Below are 15,936 nucleotides of genomic sequence, written 5' to 3'. Positions count from 1 at the left end.
CTTTCTAATACTGACTACATGTTGCAATAACATTTTTGAGTCATTGCATTAAATAAAACACATTATTAAAATTAATTTCACCTTTCTTTTACATTTTTTTAAATATAGCTACTGAAAAATTTTAAGTTACATATGTGGCTCTCATTATATTTCTATTGGGCAGTGCTGGTCTATATTATCTGGAATATTTTGTTGCTAGAAAAACCATTTGAATTATTCAGTGAGCTTTAAAAACTGATGAACTCCTCCATGTAAAATGTTTGTTTTCGTATACTCCAAAAATTTTAAAATTTCCATCATCTCTTTACCTTAGTTTTCATACTGGCAATAATAAAACTTTAAAGTGCACTACAAAATCCTACTTACACCATATAGCTTTGGGGTTTCTTTTCCAGTGAGTTTTTTTCCAAGTAATGAGATAAATAGTACAACAATGCCATGAGGAAATTGTCAAGATTTTTATTCCTAAGGGAAGAATTTAAAAAAAAAAAAAAATAGAAGAAAGAAATGAATGCTAACATATTTATTTTTTCTTCAAATTTTTATTTAAATTCTAATTAGTTAACATATAGTATAAACATATGTCAAACATAAAACTTTTTATAAGAATATGGGCACACAACATAAAAATAAGTAGAAATACACGTTATCATGCCTATCACACAACTAATTTACCATTTAAAATTCTATCTACTATACTATTGAAGATGTAAGAAATCTGATTTTTGTAACCAAACTTTTTAGGGGGGTCACATACTAAATTATAGTTTTGTTTATCAATTAGTTTTAATTTTTAAGAAGTTCTCATTATACAAATAATATTTTCCATTGTTTAAAAAAATGTACACAAATGTGTAAAGTAAAAAGTCCTCTCACTTCTTTGCTACCATCCTACTTCCAAGCGACAGCCACTGCTAAGAGTGGAATGAATCCTCCCTAAACTTTTCAAAGCATAGACAATTACATATAAGGTCCTCCCCCACCAGCGCACATACATATGCATGAATATATGCCTTAAAATTTTCTTTGGTAACAAAGAAGATAATGCTATATATATACAAGTCTTTGCAACTTGCTTTTTTCACTTAACTGCTTAGCATGGACCTCTTTGCATGATACTATGTATCAATTTTCCTCATTCTTTTAAAAGCTGGATAAAGTTTTCTATAGCTCGTATTTTACTTAACTAGTCCTCTATTGATGGATATGTAGTTCTTTTAAAAATACTGTTGACATTGCTGCAGTAATTATCCTTGTGGCCACGTCTCTGAGTAACTTCCTAGGAGTGAAATTGCTAGGGCATGGTGTACAGCATATTAAAGCTTCACAGTTTTGCTCTAGGAAAAGGTTGCATTGATTCACAATCCCATCTCATTTCTTTTAAAACTAGAAGCCTTTGTCTTCTTTCTAAGTATTCTTACAAGATTTTTGCTGCTTCCTTTCTAGCAAATGCAAATTCTTACTGGCATTCTTTCTTCAACTACACCTTGACAACCGGATGAAGATGAGCATTGCAGATTTTTTTTTCACAACGTTAGTAACTACCTGTCCTGGGCTGGGTTCTCTCAGAAACAGACTCTGAGACAAAGATGTGAGAGTCAGTAGTTTACTTAGGAAGTGCTCACAGGAAACGTGAGTAGCGGGTTGGGGAAGCAAGACAGGAAAGGGAAGGAAGCCCACACAGCGGGTGTTAACAAGTTCATTATCCCTGTGGATAAATGCAGTTCAGTCCTGTGGGGGGCTCTGGGAGACAGTGCAGAAAACTTCTCAGAGTTATCCTGACAGAAGGAAGCTGGGATATCTTTGTACCAACTCTTCATCTAGCACAACTCTGGCTGAAGGCTGCTTCTGGGACACTGACAGTGCTCCCAGCTTGCCCTGTGGTCAGGCTGAGTGTGTTCCTGCTGTGGAATAAAGCTTCAGGTGCTTGCCACAAGCAGCCTTCGCTGAATGCTGAGGGAATGTGGGAGGGCTGCCAATCTTGGGTACCCAGTTCTCATTGAATACCGACCCTCAGCCAGACCGAGACACAATTACTTCCGATTCTGTATCTGAGGAAACAGGCTTAGAAAGGTCAAGAAGCTCACCCAGAGTCATACACCTAGTACTTGCGGGGGCTCCAAACATGTAGAAAACTGATCTTCAGTAAGTGAGTCTACCCTCTAACCATTATATAAATATAATGTAGTCTTTATGGGACTTTGACAACGTGCTCTCCATACTCCTTGCCATGGGACTTTCTTTTCGGCTCCTGTGACTTCTGGCTTCCTGTCTTTGGTCTCAGTCTTGGGGACTGAGTCCTGAGGGGATGGCTTGCATAAAGCCAGTCCCATGTCCTTTCTCCAAAAACCAGATTTGTCATCATTTATCAGTTAAAATTGCTTCAAATTAAGGCTAAAAGGTCTAAAATGTCTCATGAGCATTACATACCTCATAAATGTTGTAAAAGAACAGATCCGCTGCATCTCAGTATCTTGTAGCAAAAACAAAGCAACAACTGAAAGGAGAGAAGATGGACAATTGAGAGAGGGACAAAGGGCTGTGTCAGAGATTCACTCCAGATAGGATATGTGAAGATGACGAAACAGTTACTCACATTTAGCATCATGTAGTGTCACGTTGCCCTGCTGACCTCGTTTCTCTAAGGCTTTAGGTGACTTATCGTCTCTTGAAGCAAACTTTTTATCTGTCAACCTATTTTAGAATAGAACAGTCTCTAGTGGTGGTTTGAAAGGTTTCAGTTGTATTTAATTGATCCTGAGGTACATGAGACTTTTACTATAAAGTAAGGAGAGCATGAGTGTCAAAACCCAAAAAAGGGTTTTGTTTAATGGAGGAGAATTCTGGAATGCATTTTATTAAACATTATATTTACCAGGCTAGGGGTAGGAGAAAAGCCTGATATAAAATGTAAATACCAATTCCATCCAAAACAGATCATTTAAATCACCAATTAATCATCTATTTAGATAATCCATTCATGGTGTAGCTACCATTTTCAGATTTTTTAAAAAAGTATAAAACGTTGAAAATTTGCTATGAGCCAAATTATCACAGGGATACATCTGCAGGGACTATTGTAACACCTCCCATAATTGAGAAACAGTGCATGTTCTTTCCTTAAAAGGTATCTGCGTATCAACCTCAGATAATGGGAATGATATTTTCTAGAATTTGTGGGGGCGCCTGGGTGGCTCAGTTGTTAAGCGTCTGCCTTCGGCTCAGGTCATGATCGCAGGGTCCTGGGATCGAGCCCCACATCGGGCTCCCTGCTCAGTGGGAAGCCTGCTTCTCCCTCTCCCACTCCCCCTGCTTGTGTTCCCTCTCTCGCTGTGTCTCTCTCTGTCAAATAAATAAATAAAATCTTTAAAATAAATAAATAAATAAATAAATAAAATAAGATAAAAAAAAAAAAGAATTTGTGACAACTTGAGCCGTTCTGCTGAGAGCGGTCAGCAGCACTGCCACAGCTGGGAAGCGAAGGTACCTGTCTGAAGCGGGACCGTCAGTTTCAGCAAAGTGTATTGCTTTGCCTTTCTTTCCTTTCTCCTTCAGTTCTATTGCAGGTGTAAAACTGTAATAGAAAGGAGAAAATTAGGACCCTAACCTTTCCCCGGGGGGCGGGGGGGGGGGGGAAGACTGATCCTATCAAGACAGTAGCTCATGGCATCTTAGGACTTGGAGATGTTATGAGTGGTGCCTGAGGGGAATCTGAGGTACCGCGGTGCTCGAGTCACATTATTTACATATGGACATATGGAACAACCATCTAGAAAGAGATGAACGTTTCAGGCTTTATGTTCAGCCTCTGCGTATCCGCGGTCTCCAGAACACCACCATACACAAAACATTTCCATCTGAAAATGTCATAGTAGCTTCACAAGAAACAGAAAGCTCATGAGAAGTCTGGAGAGATGTTTTTATTTACTGAGCACTTGTTACGCACCAAGTGCTTTTAGGCACAATCTTGTTCAATCACAGTGCCTCTATGAGGAAAATATTACTAGTATGGCCATTTTTACACACGGAAAAACCCAAGCTTAGAAAGAGATAAGTAATGTCACCAAGATCACTGAGCCCGTGTCGGAGCCAGGATTGGGGTCCAGGATCTCTCAACGCAGAGCCATGCGCGTACCCACCAGGCAGTCCTGCCTCCTGAGCTGCCATCTTAGTTGTTGCTGCGCTGGACTCTTGACTATCTCACGGAAGGTTTCAGGACCCTTTCTTTAACTCAGGGTTTCTTAAATTCTAAGGTCATACAAACATTTACTAAGCAGTAATGGGGCTAAGAAGGGACCATGACTAAGCAACAAACACACAGATACTGAGGCCATACTCTGTCACACATTGCTCTGACAGGAAAAGAAAATGGTGTCTGTTCGAGTCCACGCACAACCTCTTGGGAATATCAGCAAATGCTTAACAGAAAAGCCAAGAAAAACATTTTGAAGACCAGCAGAATGTGGTTCCTGCCTTTACAGAGAGTACATTTTTTGGGAAAATTGGGATGTCTACCAAATACATTGGTTTCGAAACCCACCGTGGATTATGATTTTCGTTTTTTCTGTCTGAAACAATGCCACAGTGGTAACACGACCCAGAAGCTTAATTTCTGCCCACAGTTTGATGTCTCTCTGCTAAGCTTAAGTGCAGGTGTAGTAATAAAAGCACATTCCCCCAGACTTTACTCATTTTCTAAAGACGGATATCAATCATGTCTACTCTCTTCATCTCCTTGCCAACACAATAGTTTTGTGTATTTTAACAGGTCTTTTTTTTGACACAACAGTTTTGAAACAACTTCCTTTGAAAATTTTCTTTGATTGATGTTACCCACAAAGTAATCATTTTAGAGAAATACTTTCCCATGGGAATAATAAAGTTAATCAGTTTGGTTCTTTTTTCCTCCAGTTTTTGCCAACCTCCTAGCAGTGTTCAGGTTGTAGAATAAGTTAGCTCCTAAAAGCATGTACATCATGTCACCGCAAGGAAATGATCCTTTGCATTTTTCAACTCTTTTTTTTTTTAAGGTCATTGGCACCACGTTGGTCAGTGGATGATTTCTAAGCTTTTCATTCTTTCTGATGCCTCCAAGGATTGGGTATTTAGTGGGGAGAGTATGCTGAAATACTGAGGGGGTGGGTATGCTGAAATACTGAGGGGGTGGGTGGGAAAAAAAAAGAAATGGAAGAATACCAAATGTGATGACGGCTACTGCCAAAGAGAGACGGGGGATCAGATGGGGCAGAGAGGTGAAATGGTGATAAAGAGGTCTATCTTCCAATCTGTGTACTTCCATTTTGAGGTGTTTCTTTTTAAGAATAAGAATATATTGATTTATTTCCTGCATTACTAAGAAAAAGTTGATAGAGACACATAGAAAGAAAACACTATATGGTTGATACGTTATATTGACAGACCATTTGGACAGCCTTCAACAAAATAATCCAATCTCCCAAACATCCAGACTTTTTTTTTTAAGTAGGCTCTACGCCCAGCATGGAGCCCAACGCAGGGCTCAAACTCACGACCCTTAGACCAAGACCCGAGCTGAGATCAAGAGTCAGATGCTTAACCGACGAAGCCCTCCAGGGGCCCCCCAGACATTTTCTAATGGCTCTCTGAAGCCATTTCTCCTTGCTAGATGCCTTGTGCAGATTCCTTCATATAACCATCCTAAAAAAGAACACAAAATTGTTTTCCCATTTCTCCTCGGATCATCACACTGTTTTGGCCACTTACGAGCCACTGGCTGTTAACTTTCCTACCCCAGGCTAAGGAAGTCACAGGTCACCAGCTCTCCCAGGATTTCTTTTCTCTTTCTCTAGAAGACAAGAGAAGATAGATACACCCAATCTCAGTGACTGCCAAATGAAATTGCTGTCTCCTACCCTCTTCTCAGTCCTATCCCTATCATTCAAAGTGTCTTGCCCTATTTGCCTGAGTTGAGATGAGAGAGCCTTAAAATAAGACACTAAGTGCCTGTCCTTAGCCAACAGTCTGACATTTACTGCTAAGCTTCTAGTCCTTATTCTCTGACCTTCAGACATGCCTTCTCTACTTCCCGCTATTCTGAGTGGCTGTTCCCTTGAGTCAAGTCATTCTCTAGCTTGCCTGGTGAGAAGGCTTTCTCCCTGTGAGTGCCCTGCTGTAGCTCTACAGGCGGACTATGCTCACAGTGCATTTGAAATCACTACAAAGCATCACTAGTAATAACTGAAAGCTATTTCAGTAATAACTGAAAGCTAGAATCGTACCTCTGATTGGCTCCCAAACCGCAGTCTGAGCTAGTGCTGTGCCCTCCTGCAGTCTCCGCCATTTCCCCCTCCATCTGGCAACCCCTTTAGAATCTGGGCCTTTCTCAGACCACATTTTGTTACATTCCCAGTATTACAACATAATCATGTCGTTTCCCTTTGCCCTGAAATAAATGAGGAAAAGAATCATATTTTCCCCTAGAACCCATCCCTAAAATGCAGAGGGCTGGACCACTCTTGGCTTTCACACAAGTTAGAGCTCCTCAGTGGTTATGAGAGTCTTCTCTCAGGCCCCGAGGAAAGACAAGAGGAGTTGGGGCTCCTGGAGGTTGAGTTTCCTCAGCTGTATATCCTCAGGGGAGTCAATGACCTTGGCAAAGACTCAGGGGGGCTGCTGACTCTCTCCCAGCTGTGAGGAGGGGCTCTTGAAACAAGAAAGAGTAGGACAGCTGACACTGTGTTAGAGGGAAGCCTGCCTCATGGGCCAACCCAGAGGTGGCCTGTGAAGAAAGGTATTCCCTCTTTAACAAATAAGAAATGGGCATGCATGCTGGTGAATTATGCAACACCCTCATTTATGCCTCACAAAGCATTATTATTCCATTTTATAGATGAGGGAACTGATCATCAGCGAAGCTAAGTAACTTGACAAATATAACCACCTAGTCAGTGAGAGACGTAGGATTTGAACCCTAGGTCTTTGAACTTTCAGGCCCCCCTTCAAAGTCTCTTCCTTAACTGCCTATTAAGAAATAATGACCGGGGGGCCTGGGTGGCTCAGTTGTTAAGAGTCTGCCTTCGGCGCAGGTCCTGCTCCCAGGGTCCTGGGATAGAGGGCATCGGGCTCCCTGCTCCGCGGGAAGCCTGCTTCTCCCTATCCCACTCCCCCTGCTTGTGTTCCCTCTCTCTGTGTGTCTCTCTCTGTCAAATAAATAAATAAAACATTAAAAAAAAAAGAAAAGAAAGAATGACCATCCTTTCCTGCCCATTAGTGTGTGTCCATTTCTTGTGTGGAGGTTATGGGTATCTTATATTCTGATACAGTTATCCCTCTCAGGGTATAATCTGCAAATATAAGGCAAGATCTGCCTGTGACATAGGGAGCTAGCTAGGTCTTCTCTGAAGGGTAAGATTTCCATTGTCACTCATTCAGGAAAGAGGTGAAGACCTGAAAGGCTGGGAAGAGGAAAGGGATCATCTTCTCTGAACTCAAGAATACCTAGAAGTCTGTGCTAGTGGGTGTAAAAGGTGGCCTACCCCATGTGAAAGAAGACTAAAACTCCAGAAGGGATTCCCAGGGTTTGAAATTGACAGGTTAAAAACCGAATGTCCCTGAGATCAAGCTGTTACTATGCAAAAGCAAATTATTTGGATTCATAACACTTCAAATTTTCTTCCCCACTGCTGGCTGTTCTTTCTTTAGTCTCCTTTTAAAGCTCCTTTTCCTTTTCCTGGACATGTTCCCTAAATGAGAGCCTTTCTCAGGGTTCCACCTCGTTCCTCTTCTCACGTCCTCTGAGTAATCTCATCTACTCCACTAACATCGATAACTGACAATTTTATAGTGAAGGTTCAGCTCTTTCTGCAGACTTATAAAATGATACATCTGCCTACTGGACACCTTCGCTTGGGCATCCTACAGACATCTCAAACTCAGTATGAGCTGAACTCATTCCCCTTTAACTTGTACTCCCTACTACTCCCCCATCTCAGCAAATGGGCACCACCACCCAACAGGTGGCCAAGCCGCAAAATGGTGTCATCCTTGGTTTCTCCATCACCTGTGGCCCTTGCAGCCCACTAACCACTTAATCCTTAAATACATCTCGAATTTGTCTACTTCCCTCTCTTCCCATTGCCACCTTCCTAACTTTAGCCACCATGATCTGTCAACAGAATGTCTGCAACTGCTTTTTTTCTTTTTAAGATTTTTATTTATTTATTTATGAGAGACAGAGAGAGACAGAGGGAGAAGCAGGCTCCCCAAGAAGCAGGGAGCCCAATTCGGGACTTGATCCCAGGATCCGGGGATCATGACCCAAGCCGAAGGTAGATGCTCAACCATCTGAGCCACCCAGGTGCCTTGCAACTACTTCTTTTTTTTTTTTTTTTTAAGATTTTATTTATTTATTTGACAGTGAGAGACACAGTGAGAGAGGGAACACAGCAGGGGGGAGTGGGAGAGGGAGAAGCAGGCCTCCCGCCGAGCAGGGAGCCCGATGCGGGGCTCGATCCCAGGACCCCGGGATCATGACCTGAGCCGAAGGCAGACGCTTAACGACTGAGCCACCCAGGCGCCCCGCAACTACTTCTTAACTAATCTCCTGCTCCCGGGGAGTCTGCTTAAGATTCTCCGTCTCCCTCTCCTTCTGCCCCTCCCCCTGCTCGCACACACACTCTCAAAAGTAAGTCTTTAAAAAATATATTAAAAAGTTTTAAAAATTAAAAAAAAAAAAAAAAAACCCTCCCAGTGGCTCCCCTGTGAGGTTCAGATTCCTCAACATTGCATGTAAGACCTTTCATGATCTTACCCTGGTTTAAATCTTCTACTCACACCTGTCTGGAACCCTATATCCAGCTTCCTGAACTACCTGCAGTCTCAAATATGCCCTGGGCCCTCTCAGGACCGGGCCTTTGCACATGCTGGGCCTTCTGCCTGGAATGCACTCTCTTCCTCCCCAACCAAATCTCCCTTTGCCTTGCCAATCCCTTACTCCTCTTCAGGTCTTGGCTTAGATATCACCTCCCCTGGGAAGCCTTCCCTGCCCCCACCTCCCCTGGGTTTCAGAAAATGGCCCTATTTGGGGACTGGGTCAAGGTACTTGGCTGAATGCAGTTTTCCTCAGCCCTGGCCCTAGCCCAGTGGTGGCAGTGGTGATTGTAACTAATGAATGGTCCCTAAGGAGAGCAGCAATCTCAGGGGAAAGAGTTAGGGTCATAGCACTGCTACCAAGAGATTCCCCTTCTAACAGGAGCTGGAAGGGTCTGGTTTATTTTCAGTAAGAAGGGCAGCATAGATACCCAACCACCCCTTCAAACTGCCCCAGTCCTCCTGTCTGTGTCACCTCCCTTCCACCGTACTCAGTGGGAAGGCGCTGCTATCTTTTCTGTGCTCTTGACCCCATTCCCCACTCCTTCTCTTCTGTTGCATTTCTTTTTTTCCCCAAAACAAACTTGAGATTTTCCTACCTTGAAAACAAAACCAACAAAAATCCCCTTCCCTTAGCACTGGATCCCCAAAAGCCTACTATCTCTTTTTTTCCTTCTTCACAGATAAAGTCACCAATAAGAGTACTCTATTTTTGCTAGGTTCTTGAAATTTATCTCAGATGTTCTCTTCAAACTACTGTTATCTGATTTCCACCTTACTGGCCTCCTGAAACTGCTTCAACCTAGGGCCCCCCTCATCACCCCCCCAGCAATCCTAACTTGAATCCTTAAATTTAAAGGCTTGTTTTTAGTATTTGCCTCACCTTAAATTCTCTTTAGCATCTGACATTGCTGACACTCCCTACTCCATCCTCTTGTTTTCAAAGGCCTATGTGTCCCAGCGCTTTTTCTCCGACCCTTCTAACTATTCTTTCTCTTTCACCAGCTCCTCTTTCTTTGCCTGTCCACTATTACTGGGAGCCACGTGAAAATAAAACTTTAAGACATGTACACTTGATTAAGAGACATATCAAACCAATTACAATGTATGGAAATTATCTGGATCCCGATTGGAAGAAACTTATAAAACATCGGATGATAGCAGACCCTTGAATACAAATTGAATATATGATGATATAAAGAAATTACCATTTATATTGTAACTGCATAAATAGTAAGTTTTTTTTTAAGACAGTGCTTTATTTTTTTGAGATACATACTGAGATATTTATAGATGAAATGATATGATGTCTGGGATTTGCTTAAAAATAATCAAGGGGTGGAGGAGATGGGGTGTGGATGATATGAAGCTGACCTTAATTTGGTGACTGTTGATGCTATGTTGTGAGAATGTTGGGAGTTCATTATATCATCCTTCTACTTTTGTATATGCTGGAAATATTCCAGTATAAAAAGTTTTAAATGTTTACAATTATTTATAAAACTTTAATAATGCTATAAGAAAAAAACTAGCAAAAAATCAGACCTGCAAGGATTTTAGATATTGGAATTTTCAGTCACCGGATATAAAATAAATGGAACCAGTATGTTGAAGACAAATAAAAATAAGGTGGTAACCCTTAACATTGGTGCACTGTTGGTCTTTGGGGGTAGAACAATGGTGGAATCTTCACTTTCAACTTTGTACATTTATGTACTTGTTTTCAGTACATATGTACAACTTTGCCATAACAAAAAAGATAATAATACAGTGGCTAACTGAACATATAAAAAAAAAAAAAGATAATGGAAATGCAGAATGTAGTAAGTTAAAAGTACACATATAGAAGATTTAGAAGGCTATATAATAAGATGTTAATATGTTAACTCTTACTTTGCTGGGTGGGACTGCAAAGTTCTTTTTTGTTTTTGCTTACTGGTATTTTCTGATTGTTTAAATAATATGACTTTTAGGGGCGCCTGGGTGGCTCAGTCTGTTAAGCGTCTGCCTTCGGCTCAGGTCATGACCCCAGGGTCCTGCTCAGTGGGGAGGCTGCTTCTCCCTCTGCCTGCTCTGCCTGGCGCTCCCCCCTGCTTGTACTCTTTCTCTCTCTGACAAATAAATAAAATCTTTTTAAAAATTAAAATAAAAAAAATGACTTTAAAATTTTTTTCATAATTTTTAAAAGTACGTATTTCCTAGGGTTCTGGCCTCTGTCATTTCACTCCATACTCTAATTCTGCTCAGGCCTCTCTCAGGAGGGCCAAAATCCTGCCTACTGACCTGGGAGTCTCACGGGCAGCTACCTCAAATTCTGCACATCTACAAAAGTAACTTGTTACCTTTCACCCCCTCCACAAACTTACTGGCCCTCCCTCCCTCCTTATCTCAAGGGGCAATATCATCGCCCACACAGTGACTGGGACATTCGTGCTTCCTGCCCTCGTCTCGCAGCCAGTCTCACCAACTACTCCCTCCTTCAGCAGGGCCAGAGTTACCTCCCAGTACCTCTACCGCGGGTCTTTGACTCTGTTCTCCCGCCAGTCTTCATCCGGGTCCTAGTCCCCTCCCCCCTTGTATCGCTGCCTAATTGTGTCTCCCTAGTTCTTTTGTGTTTTTTTTTTTTGTTGTTTGTTTGTTTTTAGATCATTAAAAAAATTTGAGAGAGCCAGCGTGCACAGAGGGAGAGGAAGAGGGAGATGCAGACTCCCTGCTGAGCAGAGAGCCCCATGCCCCCAGGACCCCGAGATCATGACCTGAGCCACCCAGGCGCCCCTAGTTCTAACCTTCCCCTCCACGCTACTGTGGGAGGGGCTTTCTAGAGCATAGATGCAATCCCATCCTATACATGCTCAGTCAAGGTTGATGGAGCATACTAAACAGAACCAGGTCTGAGTGCAGTGACTGAACAGGCCTTCCCTCTGCCTCCACTGCTCCCACCCCTACCACTGGCTCCTCTCAGCCTCCCCTGCCTCTGCCCTGTACCATCACCAGTAACTGGGGTGACATAAGTCTCTGAAACACAGTTTCAGGGAAAAAAAAGAGCATGTTCCGGCTCATGAGTCCTCTCACATTTTAATTTGTGATGGGATATGCTTAGACTCTAAAAGGGAATCAGTACCTGCACTTCCATCAAATCCAAACACTAACTCTGGCCTAAAACATACAAAGGTCTGCTTTCCTCTTCCTTAGGATTGTCCTTAGCAGCTGGAGTCCCAAGGGAATCCTGATACTCTGAGATTTGCCATGCTGAGTTGCTGAAACATAGAGCAGCTCCACCACAAAACAGCTGTCACCCATCTACTCCTCATGGCATTCTTTTCCCTCTCTCTCCTAACGGCTCCCATTTTGTGTACTCCACAGTCTGGACTTCGTGTGTTGTTTTGGTTTGGTTTGGTTTTTTGCTTTTTAAAACTGTGGTATAGGGGCGCCTGGGTGGTTCAACTGTTAGGCATCTGTCTTCAGCTTAGGTCATGATCCCAGGGTCCTGGGATCGAGCCCCACATCCGGCTCCCTGCTCGGCGGGAAGCCTCCTTCTCCCTCTCCCACTCCCCCTGCTTGTGTTCCCTCTCTCGCTGTGTCTCTCTCTGTCAATAAATAAATAAAATCTTTAAAAAAATTGTGGTATAATTTAACATGTAGTAAAGTACATAAATCTTAAGTGGACAGCTTGATGAATTTTTTACTATGTATATACCCAGGTAACCACCACCCAGATCGATATATAGTCCATTTCCAGCACCTCGGAAGGTTCTCTTATACCTTTCCCCACCCCCTGTCAGTAGATAATGTCCCAGAGGTAACCACTATTCTGACCTCTATCATCACAGTTCTTTTTTTGCCTGTTATTTTAAACTTTTATATAAATGGAATTATAGATTTACATTTTTGTGTCTGGCCTTTCAACATTATGTCATATAATCTACCTTTTAAATCATACCATCACACATATATTCTCCAAAATTAGTGGAAATCAATCAAGCCATTTTTTAAAGAATAATTTGGTAATAAACCAAAAGAAACTAGTTTATGAATATGAATATTTTATGAGTAAGAAAGTCAGTGTGAAATTGATAATCTGTGAATTTATTAGTAGGCGCATACAGGAAACAGTGACACTTGGGTGGGTTACCATTAAATTGGCACTGAAAATTAGTTTGAAATATACTGCAAATTAATTTCATTTACAAAGGTCAGTAAGTAAAAAGTATGGTCCAACTTTCACCATAGGAAGAGAGGATTGAGAGGCACCTGGGTGGCTCAGTCGGTTAAGCATCCAACTCTTCATTTCAGCTCAGGTCATGATCTCAGCGTTGTGAGATCGAGCCCTGCTCGGCTCTGTGCTGGACATGGAGCCTGCTTGAGATTCTCTCCCTCTCCGCCCACCCCCACGCATGCCTGCTTTCTTTCTCTCTCTCTCAAAAAGAGAGAGAGAGAGAGAGAGAGAGGATTGAGATGGCCTTTAAATATACATGAAGACTGAAAAATGAAAATGTTGGCACTTAAAATTTATATATCCACATTTTCTGGTATTTTAACATGTATTTAACTTGTACTTTGACTCCTGTGTTTATCTTGGCTGTCTAATCCCAAAGCTCTTTCTTTCTCACTGTTGATCTCACACTCACTGAGTGTGATATTTCAGGAGCTACACGACAGAATTTTCTGCGACACATCTACAAACAAAAAACTGAAATCAATCACCACTTTGGAAATGACAAACGACTCAGAAATATTGAAACAAATATTCTATGAAATGTAAACTTTTGATTTTGACTCTAAAATAATGCTTAGCCTTTAAACTGTTGGACCTTAAATATCATTATATTTATAATGCAACTATAAAGTACATTTGCTTAGCCTTTCCTGATCTCCAGGCCCATTTATCCAACGGCCTAAGAGACCATTGTGAATATGTCACAGTAACCTCAAACACATCACCAGTTTTGTCCGTTATTCTGTATATAGGTGAAGGGCAGTCCCAGCTACGCAATCACCCAAGCCAGACACTGGGAATCAGCGTGAGCCTCTCTTCTCCCTCTCCCTTCACATCTTATCAATTCTACCCAAAATCCTGTCAGTTCCAACTCTGAAGTATTTCACAGTCCTGCACCCTTCTCTGTTCCTCTTACTACAAGACTTCAAGCCGACTCACGGTTCTGTACCCCTACAGCCATCTGTGTTCCTCCCACAACTAGCTTTTTAACTGGTCCCCTGCCTCTGGCCTTCCTCTACTTGAATCTGGTTGGTTTACTGAAATATTCAATAAACACCTGGTGAGGGTGTACTCTGTGAAGTTCTGTAGACAGATCCTAGGGACACAAACATGAGTAAGACAGCTCCTGCCACTGAGGGGCTTACAGTCTAAAGGAGGGAGACAGTGTATATGGTGGGAAGGGCTTTGGCAACAGACAAACCCTGGTTCAAAATGTCAGTTTTGCTACTTACTGGCTGTATGACTTTGGGTCAGTTGCTTAATCTCCCTGAGCCTTGTTTCTTCATCTATAAAATGGAGGTATTCGGGGCGCCTGGGTGGCTCAGATGGTTAAGTGTCTGCCTTCAGCTCAGGTCATGATCCCAGGGTCCTGGGCTCGAGTCCTGCATCGGGCTCCCTGCTCAGCAGGGAGCCTGCTTCTCCCTCTCCCTCTGCCTCTCCCCCTGCTCATTCTCTCTCTCTCTATCTCTGTGTCTCAAATGAATAAATTAAAAAAAAAATCTTTTAAAAAAATTAATAAAAGAAAATGGAGGTATTAATTCTCACTTTCCATGGCTGTTTAAGAATCAGAAAACATGCAAATGTCTGGCACATAATAGGTACACAGCAGAGAGCGGCTAGTACTGTTTGTTTAGTTATGCACTTTTTATTAATTTTTTTGAGATTTTATTTATTTATTTGAGAGAGACAGAGATAGCAACAGAGAGCACAGCGGGGAGGAGAGGGAGAAGCAGGCTCTCTGAGGAGCAGGGGGCCCGATGCAGGGCTCGATGCGGTGCTTGATCCCAGGACCCTGGGATCATGACCTGAGCCTCAAAACAGGGAAACGTGCTCTAACACCGACCCCTCTCAACTGGCTGAGCCACCCAGGTGCCCCAAGTTATGCACTTTTAATAGAGTCAGTATTTTCTCAATGGAGATTAAAATCGTTTTTTTCTAATTTAGTAATTTTACCTTGGAGAACTGTCTATTATGCAGCAAGTATAATACAGTCTCATTAATGTAAAACTGTATTTCTGTAACTCAAAGAGACAATTTTATAAAGTAGTTAAGAATATGGACTCCTGGGGCACCTGGGTGGCTCAGCCCGTTAAGCATTTGCCTTCGACTCATGTCGTGATCCCAGGGTCAGGGTCCTGGGATCAAGCCCCGCATTCGGCTCCCTGCTCAGCACAGAGTCTGCTTCTCCCTCTCCTTCTGCCCCTTCCCACTGCTCCATGCTCTCTCTCAAATAAATAAAGTCTTAAAAAAAATATATGGACTCTGAGCCAAACAGACCTAGATTTCAATCATCTTAGTCACCTGTGAGCTGTGTTATTTGGCTAAGTCACTTAGTTTTCTTTAAATTGCTTAACCCTTTGAGTTTAGTTTCTTCATCTGTAAGTGGATGAACATGCAGCTTTTTCAAAGGGTTGGCAAACTGATTAGCACAGTGTCTGCTACATAGGAAGCAGCTGATAAATGTTATCAGAAAGTGGTATCTGGAAGGCCGCTCACCAAAATGGTTTTCTCTAGATGGTGGGATTTCAGCAGATATTTATTTTCCTCGTTATACTCTTGTGTGTCGCTTGATTTCTTTTTTTTTTTTTACCCCAAGCACATGTAATTTTTATAAAAGCTAAAATAAAGTTTTAATAAAATTTACCTTCTGAATTCAAGAGTTCTGGTTTCATCTTTCCAGTACCACATCCCCAATCGCAATCCCAACTGCTGTAAAATGAAATGATTGCAGCAAATATTAAAAATTCAATTTACAATACACATCTCACAATGAACTTTTAACAATTCCCACTTGTTGCTCTTTATTCAGTAAAGATGTAGAATCTTCAAATGTTGTGTTGTGGGGTTTTGTTTTGTTTTGTTTTGTTTTAATT

At 41.9% G+C, this 15,936-nt stretch overlaps 1 protein-coding gene across 2 annotated transcripts in view; it reads right to left on the bottom strand.

Moving 5' to 3' along the window:
• PPP1R36 (protein phosphatase 1 regulatory subunit 36) overlaps positions 1–15,936 on the bottom strand; it is a 30,721-nt gene that overhangs the window by 13,950 nt on the left and 835 nt on the right. For both annotated transcript variants that reach the window (XM_036120224.2, XM_078053813.1), the window contains exons 2-6: positions 15,708–15,772; positions 3,488–3,574; positions 2,597–2,694; positions 2,431–2,497; positions 367–465 (exon numbers count right to left, since the gene is read on the bottom strand). In XM_036120224.2, coding sequence (XP_035976117.1) covers positions 367–465; positions 2,431–2,497; positions 2,597–2,694; positions 3,488–3,574; positions 15,708–15,772 — 416 coding nt within the window. The remainder of the gene's footprint in view (positions 1–366; positions 466–2,430; positions 2,498–2,596; positions 2,695–3,487; positions 3,575–15,707; positions 15,773–15,936) is intronic.

Source organism: Halichoerus grypus, chromosome 8 (assembly GCF_964656455.1).
Source record: "Halichoerus grypus chromosome 8, mHalGry1.hap1.1, whole genome shotgun sequence".
Classification (NCBI taxonomy): domain Eukaryota; kingdom Metazoa; phylum Chordata; class Mammalia; order Carnivora; family Phocidae; genus Halichoerus; species Halichoerus grypus.
Note: the sequence above shows the minus strand (reverse complement) of the source record. Positions and strands in the feature narration are given on the sequence as shown.